This window comes from Oncorhynchus mykiss, chromosome 14, assembly GCF_013265735.2.
Source record: "Oncorhynchus mykiss isolate Arlee chromosome 14, USDA_OmykA_1.1, whole genome shotgun sequence".
Taxonomy (NCBI): Eukaryota; Metazoa; Chordata; class Actinopteri; order Salmoniformes; family Salmonidae; genus Oncorhynchus; species Oncorhynchus mykiss.
In genome coordinates this window covers 24,889,332-24,907,121 of record NC_048578.1, presented here as the reverse complement: position 1 = coordinate 24,907,121, position 17,790 = coordinate 24,889,332, and the positions used below count along the sequence as shown (strand labels likewise).

The window sequence follows — 17,790 nt, the reverse complement described above, 5'->3', positions numbered from 1 at the left end:
TGTTGTGGTATTATTCAGTATAATATGTAAGTTTTGCAATTAATACCTTGACTTGTCTAACCATAATGTGATTCAGTTCAGTTCACAATATAAGCATTTGAGGGGGAATTTGTCTTTATAGGGTTTCTGATACTGTTCAGTTTTCTTCAGTCCTACAGTCCTCGCTCTTCTTATTAACCTAAACTTTTATATTGTTTTTGCATTTTTAGATGTGACACAATGCAACAATGTTCCGCGGCATTTTCAAGTTCAGCGGGTTCAAATTGGTGACCAAGTGATTCTCAACTGTGTTTTCTCAAAGCAAGTATACAATGAGGGAAACATGTTCTGGTTCAAGCAAGTAACAGGGCAAATTCCTCAGGTTGTTGCAAAGATGCAGAAAAATCAGTCAAGGCCTGAACTGCACAAGGAATTTAGAAATTCACATCTTAGTATGGAGAAGGCTCAAGCTGACGGGATATATCGTCTTACAATCCAAAAGATGGAACCAACGGATGAAGCTGTTTACTATTGTGTCTATATCACAGACTGTGAAGTCAACTTTATCAATGGAACTTTTTTAGTATTAAAAGGTAATGTGAAGATATTAATGCCCTTCATTTTTTGTTCAGGGTTCTTACATCGTCATATGTTTTCTATGCGTCTGTATGGTATTATTTTATTTCATTGCATTTTAGAAAGTGTTGTTTCAGATTGATTTATATGAAACCTTAAATGTACCATTTAGGCAAGAATCCCCAGAGGTCTGATTACAAGACCGTGGTACAGAGGTCAGTGTCTGACCAATTCCACCCAGGAGAAAATGTGACTCTGCAGTGTACAGTGCTCTCTGAGGCCTGTACAGGAGAACACAGTGTGTACTGGTTCAGAATTGGATCAGGAGAATCCCATCCAGGAGTCATTTACACCCCTGGAAACAGGAGAGATGAGTGTGAGAAGAGCCCTGAGACTCCTTCTCCTACACAGAGCTGTGTCTACAGCCTCTCCAAGAACAACCTCAGCCCCCCTGATGCTGGGACTTACTACTGTGCTGTGGCCATATGTGGGGAGATCCTTTTTGGCAAAGGAACAGAATTGGACCTGGCCAGTAACACGGAGGTGAATGTGTCAGGTAGAATCAGGTTAATTGAAGTGTACAGATATAGGATCTTAATTTGAGCCAGGTCGCTTCAGTCAGGAAAATAATCCTGCACTAACAGGAAATGTGGATTACTATGTGGATTGAAATTAATGGAGATTTTAGTAAGGGTTAATAAAAAAATGTGTTAGGGCAAACCAAGTCCGAGATTTAAAAGTGGAAATTACAAACTTTACAAGCTTTTTTATAACTCCAATATACCACAAGTTGTGCAGGAAGTTTTCAGGAACAAAATACTGATCAAATTAAGATCCTACATCTGTAAGCCTAATGTTTTATAGTGCATCATTCTGTTATATTTCTTGAGTAAAAATGTAAATATGTACTTCATGACATTCCTTTTTATGTTTCTTTCAGAAATGGCTCTGGTAGTGGTTGTTGTAGGTTTGACAGTGGCGTTGGTGTTGTGTGGGATTGGGATCATGTTCCTTGTCTGCACCAGACCAAAAGAGCAAATCTGTGAAAATTGCAAAGGTAAGCAATATGATTATGAAAATATGCTAGATATCTTTTGCTGTGCTGAAGTAACAATCGTTTTGAATTGATATTGAAAATAGTCTTGCCTTTTAGTCACTGTCTGATGAAAACCTTGCAATTAAATGTTTTCTTTTCATTTATTGAAAGCTGTAATGCCCCTCAATGTACGCTGAACATTTCATGACTCTAGGACCATGACAATGTATTTAAAAAAGCTTCTGAAATTTCAAAATGGTATGTTCTTTAATGGGAAAATCTATTTTAAAAAATCCTGGAAAGTTTCTGCTTTGGTGATAAGATGTTTTCAACAGACAGCAATGCTTTATTAGATGTGTTCTTCTTCTGTTGAAGCAGTGGGTGCCTCTCAGGTTGGCAGACAAGACAGATTACGTGGAGAAGAGGTATATTTATATTGTGAAATGGTTCGATTCCAATTTTAGGTTGAAATCCCTCAATAGCTCTTGATAACCCTTGAAAACTACTCTATGTGATGAATATTGAGCCAGTAATTATCTATTTTCTAACCAATATGTGGCCTACTGACTCATTGATACTTTTTCTATTGCTATGAATATGTGATATGAGCAACATGTATTTGACAAGTATTTATGTAAGAAACATGGTTTTTCTATGTTTCTAAAATGTGTTCGTCTTAGGATCAAGATGGAGATACGTTGAATTATGCTGCATTGAATTTCTCTGAGAAGAAAACTAAAAGAGGGAGAAAGAAGAGAGAGACACCACAGGAGAGTGTGTACTCTGATGTCAGGTGTTAAGGCTAGGACGAACTTAGCTTAATCATTCTAAAATGTAGTGTTAATAATACATTTGTCTTTTAAATGTATTAGTCAGTGCCCCTTGTACAAAGATAATTAGAAAATATGAGAATTTGACAAATGTAATAAATGTTTGATAAAAATCATGATCAATCAGAACACAAATTAACAAATTGAAAGAAGAGCAATATATTTTCTAAAAAGGGACATGTTTCTCTAAAAAACATATTTTAGTATTTTGTTTTTTAGCCCAGTGTTGATACAGTCCCAAACAATTGTGCATGTCAGCGGTTAACAAAATAGAGCACTTTCTGTAAACATCTAATATTGTGTGATGATCTTGTGTTTTGAATCATACGCACTTTAAATCATCGTCATCATCATCACACTTTTAGCTTTGTACTGAAAGTGCTCTGGTGGTACAAGACAAACATATTGTGTTCTGCTGAAGCTCTTTTTTCATTCTTGCTGTTTGGATGAGAAAATAAATGGTTGTAAAGCTAAGGGCCGGTGCTCTAGGGCTGTGTGGGTGGCTGTTTGAGTGAAACAGATGTGGAGGAGAAGGAACCAGTGTAATAACACAGCCATCTCATTTATTGACGCCTAACGTTAAGAACATAAAAGTTAGCCAGCTAGCTAACATTAGCGTTAGCCAACTAGCCACCTAACTAATGTTAGCCTCAACAAATTTGAATTTTGTAAATTATTGTACGTTTGCAAATTCATAACATATCATACAAATTGTAACTCGTAACATGTCAATAAAATTAGATGATGGACATCGACAAAGTAATTCATACAAAATTGATTTACTAACAGAATTAGACAAAATGCTCTGAAACCATGTTGATAGATTGGACTGATGATGGTATCAAACCGATTCCCTTTTCGTACTATGAGCCAAGCTGTACTGGGCTGGCCTGCGTACACATCCACCATTGTTTCTAGAACTGTGCTGGAAAGGACAATGTGAAAAGAATTGATCTGAGCCAGCCCATGATGGTTCCACATGAATGGATATGGTTAGAGTGTTGGCTAACTAAATGATTCTGAACACCCAAAATGAAACAAAATAAACCCAACATTTATGAAAGAGGAGGCCCAAAGAGGATAATATGACAATATAACAAAACATACAATATTGCAAGCAGTCACAAACCGAGTGAGAGAGTCCTGACCAACACCTAAATGAGGTGTAGCAAAGTGTTATAGCATTTAGCTCCACGCATCAGGGGGAGGTTCCACTTATGCTCCAAACTAGTTTAGTAAAACATGGACTTGTCAGTCTGCAGTTCAGAGAGATAATTATTTGGTTTAATCTGAACATAATTTCTTAATATGCAAAGGCATAGGCATAAAATTGCGAATAGCTATAACATACAATGGTTTATTTTACTCAATAGAATAAGTAGTAGAAGTCCTAACTGGAGTGGGTGTTTGTTGCTAGCTATACTTCAGAGTCCTTTTTGAAATGTAGTATTTGCCCCAAAGACATAAAATATGCTTAGTACTTACCTGGTAATGCATACAGCTAGCCTACAATTTTGTGTAAAATACAATTCAAGTGTGAATAACTTGTTTAAATTGATGCACCGGTGAGTCAATCTAAGAAACATTTTTTTGAAATCCCGATTCAAATCTGTCAGTTTAAGCTAGAGATATCTGTTTTTTGCAATGGCTGCGTCTCAATCCCTCGCATCGGCCTATGTCCCCCTTCCACCTCTGCGGGGGAAAGTGCCAGAGCTACACTGCTGTTTGTCAGACCAGGAAGCATTATGAAAATCGGTCTATGCCCTGTATATAACTACGTGGTACCATATGTCCTGTATTTAAGTCTTTGGTACCGTATGTCCTCTGTATAACTAGGTGTTACCATATGCCATGTATATAACTAGGAGGTATCGTGTGCCCTGTATATACATGAACTAGGTGGTTCCATATGCCTTGTATATACAGTGGGCAAAAAAGTATTTAGTCAGCCACCAATTATGCAAGTTCTCCAACTTAAAAAGATGAGAGAGGCCTGTAATTTCATCATAGGTACACTTCAACTGTGACAGGCAAAATGAGAAAAAAAAATCAAGAAAATCACATTGTAGGATTTTTAATGAATTTATTTGCAAATTATGGTGGAAAATAAGTATTTGGTCAATAACAAAAGTTTATCTCAATACTTTGTTATATACCCTTTGTTGGGAATGACAGAGGTCAAACGTTTTCTGCAAGTCTTCACAAGGTTTTCACACACTGTTGCCGGTATTTTGGCCCATTCCTCCATAGAGATCTCCTCTAGAGCAGTGATGTTTTGGGACTGTTGCTGGGCAACACGGACTTTCAACTCCCTCCAAAGATTTTCTATGGTGTTGAGTCTGGAGACTGGCTAGGCCACTCCAGGACCTTGAAATGCTACTTAGGAAGCCACTCCTTCGTTGCCCGGGCGGTGTGTTTGGGATCATTGTCATGCTGAAAGACGCAGCCACGATTCATCTTCATTCCCCTTGCTGATGGAAGGAGGTTTCATTCAAAATCTCACGATACATGGCCCCATTCATTCTTTCCTTTACACGGATCAGTCGTCCTGGTCCCTTTTCAGAAAAACAGCCCCAAAGCATGATGTTTCCACCCCCATGCTTCACAGTAGGTATGGTGTTCTTTGGATGCAACTCAGCATTCTTTTTCCTCCAAACACGACGAGTTTAGTTTTTACCAAAAAGTTATATTTTGGTTTCATCTGACCATATGACATTCTTCAGACGGGCCTGGACATGTACTGGCTTAAGCAGGGGGACACGTCTGGCACTGCAGGATTTGAGTCCCTGGCGGCGTAGTGTGTTACTGATGGTAGGCTTTGTTAATTTGGTCCCAGCTCTCTGCAGGTCATTCACTAGGTCCCCCCGTGTGGTTCTGGGATTTTTGCTCACCGTTCTTGTGATCATTTTGACCCCACGGGGTGAGATCTTGCGTGGAGCCCCAGATCGAGGGAGATTATCAGTGGTCTTGTATGTCTTCCATTTCCTAATAATTGCTCCCACAGTTGATTTCTTCAAACCAAGCTGCTTACCTATTGCAGATTCAGTCTTCCCAGCCTGGTGCAGGTCTACAATTTTGTTTCTGGTGTCCTTTGACAGCTCTTTGGTCTTGGCCATAGTGGAGTTTCGAGTGTGACTGTTTGAGGTTGTGGACAGGTGTCTTTTATACTGATAACAAGTTCAAACAGGTGCCATTAATACAGGTAACGAGCAGAGGACAGAGGAGCCTCTTAAAGAAGAAGTTACAGGTCTGTGAGAGCCAGAAATCTTGCTTGTTTGTAGGTGACCAAATACTTATTTTCCACCATAATTTGCAAATAAATTCATTAAAAATCCTACAATGTGATTTTCTGGATTCTTTTTCTCATTTTGTCTGTCATAGTTGAAGTGTACCTATGATGAAAATTACAGGCCTCTCTCATCTTTTTAAGTGGGAGAACTTGCACAATTGGTGGCTGACTAAATACTTTTTGCCCCACTGTAACTATGAGGTACCTTATGCCCTGTATGTACATCAACTAGATGGTTCCATATGCCATGTATGTAATTAGTTGGTACCATATGCCCTGTATTTCCCTAGGTGGTACCGTATGTCCTGTATATAAGTACGTGGTAGCATATGCCCTACATATACAGTTGAAGTCGGAAGTTTACATACACTTAGGTTGGAGTCATTAAAACTTGTTTTTCAACCACTCCACAAATGTATTGTTAACAAATTATAGTATTTGCTTGTTCGCAAATGGGTCTTCCAAATGGACAATGACCCAAGCATACTTCCAAAGATTTGGCAAAATGGCTTAGGACAACAAAGTCAAGGTATTGGAGTGGCCATCACAAAGCCCTGACCTCAATCCTATAGAAAATCTGTGGGCAGAACTGAAAAAGTGTGCAGGAGCAAGGAGGCCTAGAAACCTGACTCAGTTACACCAGCTCTGTTAGGAGGAATGGGCCAAAATTCACCCAACATATTGTGGGAAGCTTGTTGAAGGCTACCCAAAACGTTTGACCCAAGTTAAACAATTTAAAGGAAATGCTACCAAATACTAATTGACTGTATGTAAACGTCTGACCCACTGGGAATGTGATGAAAGAAATACATACTGAAATAAATCATTCTCTGTACTATTTTTCTGACATTTCAAATTCTTAACATGAAGTGGTGATCCTAACTGATCTAAGACAGGGAATTTTTACAAGGATTAAATGTCAGTTTAAATGTATTTGGCTAAGGTGTGTGTAAACTTCCAACTTCAACTGTACATTAACTATGTGGTACCGTATCCCATTTACATACATTAACTAGGTGGTACCGTATATCTTGTATATAACTAGGTGGCACCGTAAGCCCTGTATATACAGTAACTTGGTGGTACCATTTGCCATGTATTTAACTAGTTGGTCTGTATGCCCTGTATATAACTAGGTGGTTCCATATGGTACTATAGGAGAGGACGGCTAATAATAATTGCTTGAACGGAGGGAATGGAATGGCATGAAACACATGGAAACCTGGATCCATGTGTTTGATGTATTTGATACAATTCCAGTCATTCTGCTCCAGCCATTACGAGCCTTTCCTTCCCAATTAAGTAGCCTCCAACCTCATGTGGTACCGTATCCCCTGTATATAGCTAGGTGCTTCAATACATGCTGACTGCTCACAGTTTCTAGGAGGATGATGGCAGGATCACCACTACACTACCACAAATGCAAGGTTCGACTTGATGTTGATACTGTATGTGTCACCCTTGAACTAGTAAATAGTGTCTAGTATGTCAAACTGATTATCCTTAATAGCATGTGATGTCAGTACCTTCAATGACACAACTACAGCACCACCAGCTTCAGTTTACCATATAAGGACAACGTTCATTTGTAGAGCTAAGGGGCTGTTGTTTGTTTGTGACTTTTTTCCTGGCAGCAGTTTGGTGTGTGACGATAATCACTCTGTAATTTTCCACCCGGTTTCGACCGAGCAAGAGAGCAAGACCCACACAGGATGACTAACCTTCAGTTGAGGTCTCACACATAGATGAATTGGCAAACACGTGCATTGACAAGACAAACCCTCCACTCTGAACCAGCAGAGGGACTCACCACTTCAAAGCAAAGGTGTGAACTCCTAGACAAAGCCTGTCAAAGTGTGAAAATGTAACGTGTTCTGCTGCAAGTTGTTCTCATAAATGGTTCTACATTAACCCACTCCACTTAGTAATTAAATTATCCTTAATTAACATAGCCTTAACTAACTTAAACTTAGTTTAACCAAAAGCTTGATTAATGGAAGTTATTAATTATTGTAATTAGTAATATTGTTTTGTAATCCTTGGTCACCTGATGACATCAGAAATATGAAAAAGTGTGGCTAGTCATTCAAATATTTACAGCACTCATTGCTTAAATTTCTTTAAACTCTTTAGGTAATGTGCCACCATAACCCTGATATAAATAAGTCAACTTTGCATAAAAAACACTGGTATTTGATATAAAGCAGCAGATCTATTAACCTGGCCTGTTTGACCTCCTCACTAGAGAGAAGCAGATATATTACCCAGGCCTGTTTGACCTCCTCACTAGAGAGCAGCAGATCTATTACCCAGGCCTGTTTAACCTCCCTCTAGAGAGCAGTAGATCTACTACCCAGGCCTGTTTGACCTGCCCACTAGAGACCATCATATCTATTACTCAGGGCTGTTTGACCTCCTCGCTAGAGAGCAGTAGATCTATTACCCAGGGCTGTTTAACCTCCTCACTAGAGACCAGCAGATCTATTACCCAGGCCTGTTTGACCTCCTCACTAGAGACCAGCAGATCTATTACCCAGGCCTGTTTGACCTCCTCACTAGAGACCAGCAGATCTATTACCAAGGGCTGTTTGACCTCCCCAGTAGAGAGCAGTAGATCTATTACCCAGGGCTGTTTGATCTCCCTCTAGAGACCAGCAGATCTATTACCAAGGGCTGTTTGACCTCCCTCTAGAGAGCAGTAGATCTATTACCCAGGCCTGTTTGACCTCTCCACTTCACAATCATGTCACTATCGTGTGTCATGGTGTTTGTGAGTCTGTGTGTGGGTGTAAGTGATGGAGTGTGCAGGATGGAAATAAGTGTCTCTCTGTGTGTGTAACCATATCCTGGTATATTTGTGTAAGGAGGTACACATTGATGTGAGTGAGAATGATCATGCATGTATGTGTTTGTCTATGTTTGCTGTTGGTTTGTAAGGCCTGTGTGTTGGTGTGTAGGCCTGTGTATTGTTGTGTAGGCCTGTGTATTGGTGTGTAGGCCTGTGTGTTGGTGTGTAGGCCTGTGTGTTGGTGTGTAAGCCTGTGTGTTGGTGTGTAGGCCTGTGTGGTGGTGTGTAGGCCTTTGTGTCTGTGTGCAGGCCTGTGTTTGTGTCAAGCATGTTCCAAGGTTGTATCTTTTTTGGAAATCTGCAGTTCAAACAATCAATCAATCAAATGTATTTATAGCCCTTCTTACCTCAGCTGATGTCACAAAGTGCTGTACAGAAACCCAGCCTAAAACTCCAAACAGCAAGCAATGCAGGTGTAGAATAACTCCCTAGAAAGGCCAGAACCTAGGAAGAAACCTAGAGAGGAACCAGGCTATGAAGGGAGGCCAGTCCTCTTCTGGCTGTGCCGGGTGGAGATTATAACAGAACATGGCCAAGATGTTCAAATGTTTATAGATGACCAGCACGGTCAAATAACAATAATCACAGTGGTTGTCGAGGGTGAAGCAGGTCAGCACCTCAGGAGTAAATGTCAGTTGGCTCTTCATAGCCGTTCAGAGTATCTCTACCGGTCCTGCTGTCTATAGAGAGTTGAAAACAGCAGGTCTGGAACAGGTAGCACGTCCAGTGAACAGGTCAGGAGGCTGAGACAGGAGGGGTCAGGATATACTGTGGCCCCATCCGATGATACCCCCGGACAGGGCCAAACAGGAAGGATATAACCCCACCCACTTTGCCAAAGCACAGCCCCCACACCACTAGAAGGATATCTTCAACCACCAACTTACCATCCTGAGACAAGGCCGAGTATATCCCACAAAGATCTCCGCCACGGCACAACCCAAGGGGGGGCGCCAACCCGGACAGGAAGGTCACGTCAGCGACTCAACCAACTCAAGTGACGCACCCCTCCGAGGGACGGCATGGAAGAGCACCAGTAAGCCAATGACTCAGCCCCTGTAATAGGGATAGAGGCAGAGAATCCCAGTGGAGAAGGGGGAACCGGCCAGGCAGAGACAGCAAGGGTGGCTCCAGTGCCTTTCCGTTCACCTTCACACTCCTGGGCCAGACTACACTCAATCATAGGATCTACTGAAGAGATGAGTCTTCAATAAAGACTTAAAGGTTGAGACCGAGTCTGCGTCTCTCACATGGGTAGGCAGACCATTCCATAAAAATGGAGCTCTATAGGAGAAAGCCCTGCCTCCAGCTGTTTGCTTAACAAAAAATAAGTGGGCACCCCACCACTGTTTGGGTAAACCGCTGAGCAATTGAGCTGGAGAAATTCATAGACAGAAATATGGATGCAAGGGCTGACCATCCATGATAACAAAATTATAGTTTTAACTATATTTTGAGGCTAGATAGTGTCTGTTTAAAATTACAATGTTTACAAACAATTGAGTAAAATAAGCATACAGTATATGTTGTGTTCTGATGAGGTACGACAGTTGAACTAAGCTCATGGGGCATTTATAAATATATTCTTCAAGAGTCAATGGGTGTATATCATTAATTTAAAAGTAAAAAATGTATGTACCTGTCACAGATTGCCACTTTAATGGCAAGGCCCACATTATGTGGTTGTCTGTTGTTTTGATTGTGTTGTTCATGCTCTTGGGGCATATAAGCTGTCTGAATTTACTGCTGTCTCAGCTGTAACAGGTTGTGTCAGCTGAGTTTACTGCTGTCTCAGCTGTAACAGGTTGTATCAGCTGAGTTTACTGCTGTCTCAGCTGTAACAGGTTGTATCAGCTGAGTTTACTGCTGTCTCAGCTGTAACAGGTTGTGTCAGCTGAGTTTACTGCTGTCTCAGCTGTAACAAGTTGTGTCAGCTGAGTTTACTGCTGTCTCAGCTGTAACAGGTTGTGTCAGCTGAGTTTACAGTTGTCTCAGCTGTAACAGGTTGTGTCAGCTGAGTTTACTGCTGTCTCAGCTGTAACAGGTTGTGTCAGCTGAGTTTACTGCTGTCTCAGCTGTAACAGGTTGTGTCAGCTGAGTTTACTGCTGTCTCAGCTGTAACAGGTTGTGTCAGCTGAGTTTACTGCTGTCTCAGCTGTAACAGGTTGTGTCAGCTGAGTTTACTGCTGTCTCAGCTGTAACAGGTTGTGTCAGCTGAGTTTACTGCTGTCTCAGCTGTAACAGGTTGTGTCAGCTGAGTTTACTGCTGTCTTTTTTATTTATTTATTTATTTCACCTTTATTTAACCAGGTAGGCGTTGAGAACAAGTTCTCATTTACAATTGCGACCTGGCCAAGATAAAGCAAAGCAGTTCGACACATACAACGACACAGAGTTACACATGGAGTAAAAGAAACATACAGTCAAAATTACAGTATAAACAAGTCTATATACAATGTGAGCAAATGAGGTGAGATAAGGGAGGTAAAGGCAAAAAAAAGGCCATGGTGGCAAAATAAATACAATATAGCAAGTAAAACACTGGAATGGTAGATTTGCAGTGGAAGAATGTGCAAAGTAGAAATACAAATAATGGGGTGCAAAGGAGCAAAATAAATAAAATAAATACAGTAGGGAAAGAGGTAGTTGTTTGGGCTAAATTATAGGTGGGCTGTGTACAGGTGCAGTAATCTGTGAGCTGCTCTGACAGTTGGTGCGTAAAGCTAGTGAGGGAGTTAAGTGTTTCCAGTTTCAGAGATTTTTGTAGTTCAGGTGCAGGCAGCGATCGGTTGAAGAGCATGCATTTAGTTTTACTTGTATTTAAGAGCAATTGGAGGCCACGGAAGGAGAGTAGTACGGCATTGAAGCTTGCCTGGAGGGTTGTTAACACACTGTCCAAAGAAGGGCCAGAAGTATACAGAATGGTGTCGTCTGCGTAGACGTGGATCAGAGACTCACCAGCAGCAAGAGCGACATCATTGATGTATACAGGGAAGAGAGTCGGTCCAAGAATTGTACCCTGTGGCACCCCCATAGAGACAGCCAGAGGTCCGGACAGCAGACCCTCCGATTTGACACACTGAACTCCATCAGAGAAGTAGTTGGTGAACCAGGCGAGGCAATCATTTGAGAAACCAAGGTCTCAGCTGTAACAGGTAGCATTTGTATGCCCAAGCATCTGTAATGATCTCATCTGTTTGCAACATTCCCTTTTTTAAATACCTAAATAAAATGCAAATGTATGCATTTGTGTACATGTGTGTATGGTACTTGCATGTCTCTGCATGCATGTGTGTGCATCAACATTCATAAGAAACAGCCAATATGAGCCAATATGAGTCAAACCTCATTTGATTTTTTTGATTTTTTGATTTTTTAACATTGCTGGCCATTACAATGTAAGGCTCCTGAATGGCGCAGCGGTCTAAGGCACTGCATCTCAGTGTTAGAGGTGTCACTACAGACACTGGTTCAATTCCAGGCAGTATCACATCTGGATGTGATTGGGACTCCCGTAGGGTAGTGTACAATTGTCCCAGTGTCGTTTGGCTGGGGTAGGCTGTCATTGTAAATAAGAATTTGTTCTTAACTGACTTGCCTTGTTAAATAAAACCTACTTTTGCTCTTTTGTTTTGCAGCAGTGTTGCAGGCACTCTTTGCACGCCAACGCTTGTCAAGTGGTTAGCCAGTCCACAGTGCTTTAGCTCGTAGGCGTAGGCTGTGGCGGGCCATCTCTGCACTTTGGACAGACCTCTGAGCTGTTTGCTCACTACATGCCTGCCTTCCCTGCCTGTGTGGGTAGCCGCAAGATAAACAGCTATGTTATGACTGTGAGAGACTTTGACAAACAAGCTAATTTTAGCAAACCTGTTAACTTGAGAGTTGTAGGGCCAGCTACAAAGTCCTCTAGGATTACATCTAAAACATGTTGTCAATGCAGTGTTCAATGCAACATATGAAAAACTGGTCATGAGGTACCTATACATACCTGTTCGTTGATGTACAGTGGGGCAAAAAAGTATTTAGTCAGCCACCAATTGTGCAAGTTCTCCCACTTAAAAAGATGAGAGAGGCCTGTAATTTTCACCATAGGTACACGTCAACTATGACAGACAAAATAATAAGAAAAAAAATCCAGAAAATCACATTGTAGGATTTTTTATGAATTTATTTGCAAATTATGGTGGAAAATAAGTATTTGGTCACCTAAAAACAAGCAATATTTCTGGCTCTCACAGACCTGTAACTTTGTCTTTAAGAGGCTCATCTGTCCTCCACTCGTTACCTGATTTTGAGTGAAAACCTCCTTCCATCAGCAAGGGCATTGAAGATGAAACGTGGCTGGGTCTTTCAGCATGACAATGATCCCAAACGAAGGAGTGCCTTCATAAGAAGCATTTCAAGGTCCTGGAGTGGCCTAGCCAGTGTATATAACAAAGTATTGAGATAAACTTTTGTTATTGACCACATACTTATTTTCCACCACAATTTGCAAATAAATTCATTAAAAATCCTACAATGTGATTTTCTGGATTTTTTTCTAATTTTGTCTGTCATAGTTGAAGTGTACCTATGATGAAAATGACAGGCCTCTCTCATCTTTTTAAGTGGGAGAACTTGCACAATTGGTGGCTGACTCAATACTTTTTTGCCCCACTGCATATGACATTGTCATGACATGTCCTACATTCAAGATGTGCTTTTCAACTGAGATCTACAATGTGCTATGATACAGATACGGAACAGTCTCTTCATTAATCCACTTGTACCGTAGTTTCGACCACCAGCCGACTGGCTTGGAGATCAGATTACTAGCTCTGTAACTTTACGTCAGGTCAAACAAGAGTACTAAAGTGGGACTGGCAAGTCTGTTTTTCCATCCAATTTTTCTGTACTACAATCTACTGAGCACAGGCCATAACATGTTAATTAATTTACCTAAATTAAGGCAACAAGCATCCTGTTCTCCCGAGAAGCATTGAGTATTATCCCAAAGCTGCCATCAATGTAGTGATTTAGAGGGAATTGTCAGAGCAGGGTTCCAACCAGCAACCCTGCAGTTATGGTTCAGATCTCTTGGCAAAGATAATAGTATGCTCATATTTATACAGGGAGGCTGTTACAGAAGCACTGAACACTGAAAAGCCCCACTCAGCTTCAGCTGCTTGGCCAGGATGACATGTCTGCTGAGGGAGTGTGATTGGGTTAATCAGTAACTCTCTGAGACTCAACACCTTATTGTGACTTATTTTCAGAAAGAGCTGTTTCTATGACTTACCAGAAGTAGAGACAGGCTCCCTGTACAACAAAACTCTGTTCCAAAGTGGCAGTCCTTTGTGCGTACAAAATTGCTCCCTATTCCCTACTGTATGCGGTGCACTACTTTTGACAAGGGCCATAGGGCTCAGGTCAAAAGTAGAGCACTATATAAGGAATAGTGTGCCATTTGAGATGTCTGTTTTTAAATGGGCTAAAAGCACACTGGCAGATGAAGAAACTGGTTAGACACATTCAAATTACCCCATAGTCTATTTACAAAATGAGTGTCTTGAGCATAGGCTACATTATTAAAACCTTTTCTTTAATTATTATTGGGTAGTCTTGTAACATATGTGTCCGACCACCTCGATTCACTATTTTGCAGCAACATTTTAAATGTTGTTTTTTACATTGGATAAAAGTATAGAGTCAGAGCTACGAAATTGTATATAATATACTGCAGTTGAGGAACAATGGGAAAGTCATTCTGTATTGAAAGTTGCTAAACTTGTAACCCCACTTTTGAGAAATTGGCCCTTGAATATTATGTCACACCTACTGGAGAGCTCTTCTTTGTCTACACCTATTTAGCATCTTTCAGACCCTCTTACGCCTTAGCCCCACCCATCTCTTTAAGGATTCACATGTGAGTCCATGTGTTAAACATTGAGTGAGTAAGGTAGTGTAGTAAACAACCAAAGATTTCAAGACTTAAATTATTTTAAGTAGCAGCCTACAATAAGGAAGAAAACATACACTTTATCTTGTCCTTGGCCTATATCCTAATCTGACTTTGAAAGTGTCCAGATAAAATATTGCATAAATATTTTAGAATTATTAGATGATGCTTACCAAAATTGATAGGTCATGTGAAAGAAATGCTATAACCACCCCCCAGCCACACCTAGCTAAGTGGATGGGTCACTGTTGTCTAGACAAGTTCACATGTTCATGAAATACAACAGATGGCCCTAATCACCCCCAGACACACCTGTCTAACTTGATGGGTCATGTAATCATTCTATGGCGAAATGGAGTCTTTTATATCGACATGTAGCTAGTTATCTAAACAATGAACCATAATTCTAACCCATAGCTACAGTACAAACAGATTGTCATAGCTATCCACCATGCATGAAATGCTGGAGTAGGAATCTGCAGGTAGCTAAAGCTAACCAATAAGGTTCAATGTTAGGTAGAAGCTAATATTAGGCTCTAACTAACCATGAAAATTAGTTTCTGAGATACAAATAATACTACTACCAGAAAGCTAATGTTTGTTAGCTAGCTAACAGTATGTTTTAACTTGCAATGAAAACGACTTAATGACAAAATTAGAAATGTATCATATCTGAAAATATGGCTAGACTCTAACCCGTATACATGGATGAGCGCTTTCCAACACAGTGTCTTTTCCGTTAGGATTGTAGCTTGCTACAGCTTGTTTGGCCCATTGTTTTGTCAAGTCATTCCGGTTCACACGGACTGTGTGCAGAAAATAGTCCATCACAACTTTTTCCCACTGATCTTTGTTGATAGCGCCTGCTAAATTATGGGCAGAAAGAAACCTTTGCATGTCTCCATTTCTAACATTATATCTTTCAAAAAATCTGCGGTAGCAAGTCGGCATGTCAAGCCCATCCATTATCTTAGCCAATTATTGCTAGCAGGTAGGTTCCTGTCTTTTTTCATGGTTAAACCAACTAGACTCGTAATTTAACAATTTTTTTTCGAATTTACAGATTGCATACAATTGTTTTGTTAAGGCACATGAAAGTTCACATGTTCCTGAAAGTATTTCTGCCCAAAAAAGCATTTTGCTAAAAAAAATACCTAAAAAACTTAAAAATGCCTCTCCTGTGAAGTAGTGATGTGCAACATATAACCTATCTTCTTGAAACGGGTCAGATATGGTATATCTGATAGTTGATATCTTAAATTACTTCTGGATGATGGTTAATCTTCATGTTGAAAAGATTGAAGAACAGAAAGCAGAGGCATTTTAAATCAAAAATCAAATTGAATCAAATTTTATTTGTCACATGCACCGAATACAACAGTGAAATGCTTACTTACAAGCCCTTAACCAACAATGCAGTTAAGAAAAAATGTGTTAAGAAAGTATTTACTAAATAAACTGAACTAAACAACAAATAAATATAAATAATTGAAGAGCAAAAATAAAATAACAGTAACGAGGCTATATACAGGGGGTACCGGTAAAGAGGTAATGTGCAGGGGCAGAGTTTAGTCGAGGTAATTTAGGTAATTTAGATGATGTTGATGATGATGATGATGACATTGATGATGATGAGGGGCACAGGTTAGCAGAGGTAATTTAAATGATGATGATGATGATGATATTGATGATGATGAGGATAAGTTTTGTGACTATATTGATGATACTGACGATAATGATTATGATGATGATGATACTGATGATGATGATAATAATGATGGTGATTAAATTGATGATGATGATGTAAAAACAATGATGAGGATATAGGCTGTGAAAGAGAGCTTAATTGTCCGACATCAAGTCATTATTGCAAACACCTTTAAAGACACTCATAGTTTATGGGGTAATACCACTGTACATGTCAGATATTCTATAGAGTAGCAGCAAGACTTTTGGAACCTATTGGTGGACTCAACAAGTAGTTTTGTTCGTGAATGACCGGTCTTTTCAAGCGTTCTGGTGAATTGATTTAATCTGGGTCTGTGAAACTGCCCACTATGCAAAAACTTGTTTAGCAACATTGTTTCCACATCATTTCAACCAAAACAATCAATGTGATGATGTTAAATCAACATGGAAAACTGATTGGATTTGCAAAAAGTCATTAATGTAAGTGCATTTTGTCTTTTTTTCAACCAACTTTAACCTAAATCCAATGACATGCTGCCATTTGCTGTTGATTTCACTTTGAATTCATGGTTAGCTGACAACTCAACCAAACGTAAATCAAAACTACTTGTTGATTCCACCAATAGGTTCCAAAAGTCTTGCTGCTATAGAATATATATATATAGAATATCTGAATGACATGGACTTGTGATATGCCTCATACAAACACACAAGTACAGTCAACATCACGTGGTGCTCTCAACAAATTAGAAATCTAGCAAATTATATACAATGGCACATAATTGTTTGTTACCTGGACTCAAAGTCATGAGAATGTGATAATCTCTTTGATATCTTCCCCTGGTGTGAGAGCGAGTCTGTTACAGGAAGAGTAGCCTCTGTAGAATTCACACCTCTAACACCAAAACCAAACTGATGTTCAAGTTTCCAGGCATCATTGTTTGTCTCTGGGCATGTTTTTTTTTCTTTCATTGTGGCTGGCTTAAAGACCGCATTGGAAAATGTCACAGCTCTCTCGTTCTGGAAGCCCTCCCTCCTTATTCAAGCCAAACACAGATGGAACCCCTGGGTCGTATTCCCCTGAATATGACCCCCTTACCATATCCACTGATGTAGCTACAGTGCCTTGCGAAAGTATTCGGCCCCCTTGAACTTTGCGACCTTTTGCCACATTTCAGGCTTCAAACATAAAGATATAAAACTGTATTTTTTTGTGAAGAATCAACAGCAAGTGGGACACAATCATGAAGTGGAACGACATTTATTGGATATTTCAAACTTTTTTAACAAATCAAAAACTGAAAAATTGGGCGTGCAAAATTATTTAGCCCCCTTAAGTTAATATTTTGTAGCGCCACCTTTTGCTGCGATTACAGCTGTAAGTCGCTTGGGGTATGTCTCTATCAGTTTTGCACATCGAGAGACTGACATTTTTTCCCATTCCTCCTTGCAAAACAGCTCAAGCTCAGTGAGGTTGAATGGAGAGCATTTGTGAACAGCAGTTTTCAGTTCTTTCCACAGATTCTCGATTGGATTCAGGTCTGGACTTTGACTTGGCCATTCTAACACCTGGATATGTTTAGTTTTAAACCATTCCATTGTAGA

The 17,790-nt window shown here is 40.0% G+C and overlaps 1 protein-coding gene across 1 annotated transcript; it reads left to right on the top strand.

The window, feature by feature from the left end:
* Positions 1 to 714: 714 nt before the first annotated feature.
* LOC110487758 lies at positions 715 to 2,570 on the top strand. The gene is made up of 4 exons (XM_021559665.2): positions 715 to 1,111; positions 1,496 to 1,612; positions 1,967 to 2,016; positions 2,272 to 2,570. The coding sequence occupies exons 1-4, from the start codon at positions 715 to 717 to the stop codon at positions 2,389 to 2,391; spliced, it is 684 nt and encodes a 227-aa protein (XP_021415340.2). The 3' UTR covers positions 2,392 to 2,570.
* The last annotated feature ends 15,220 nt before the right edge of the window (positions 2,571 to 17,790 follow it).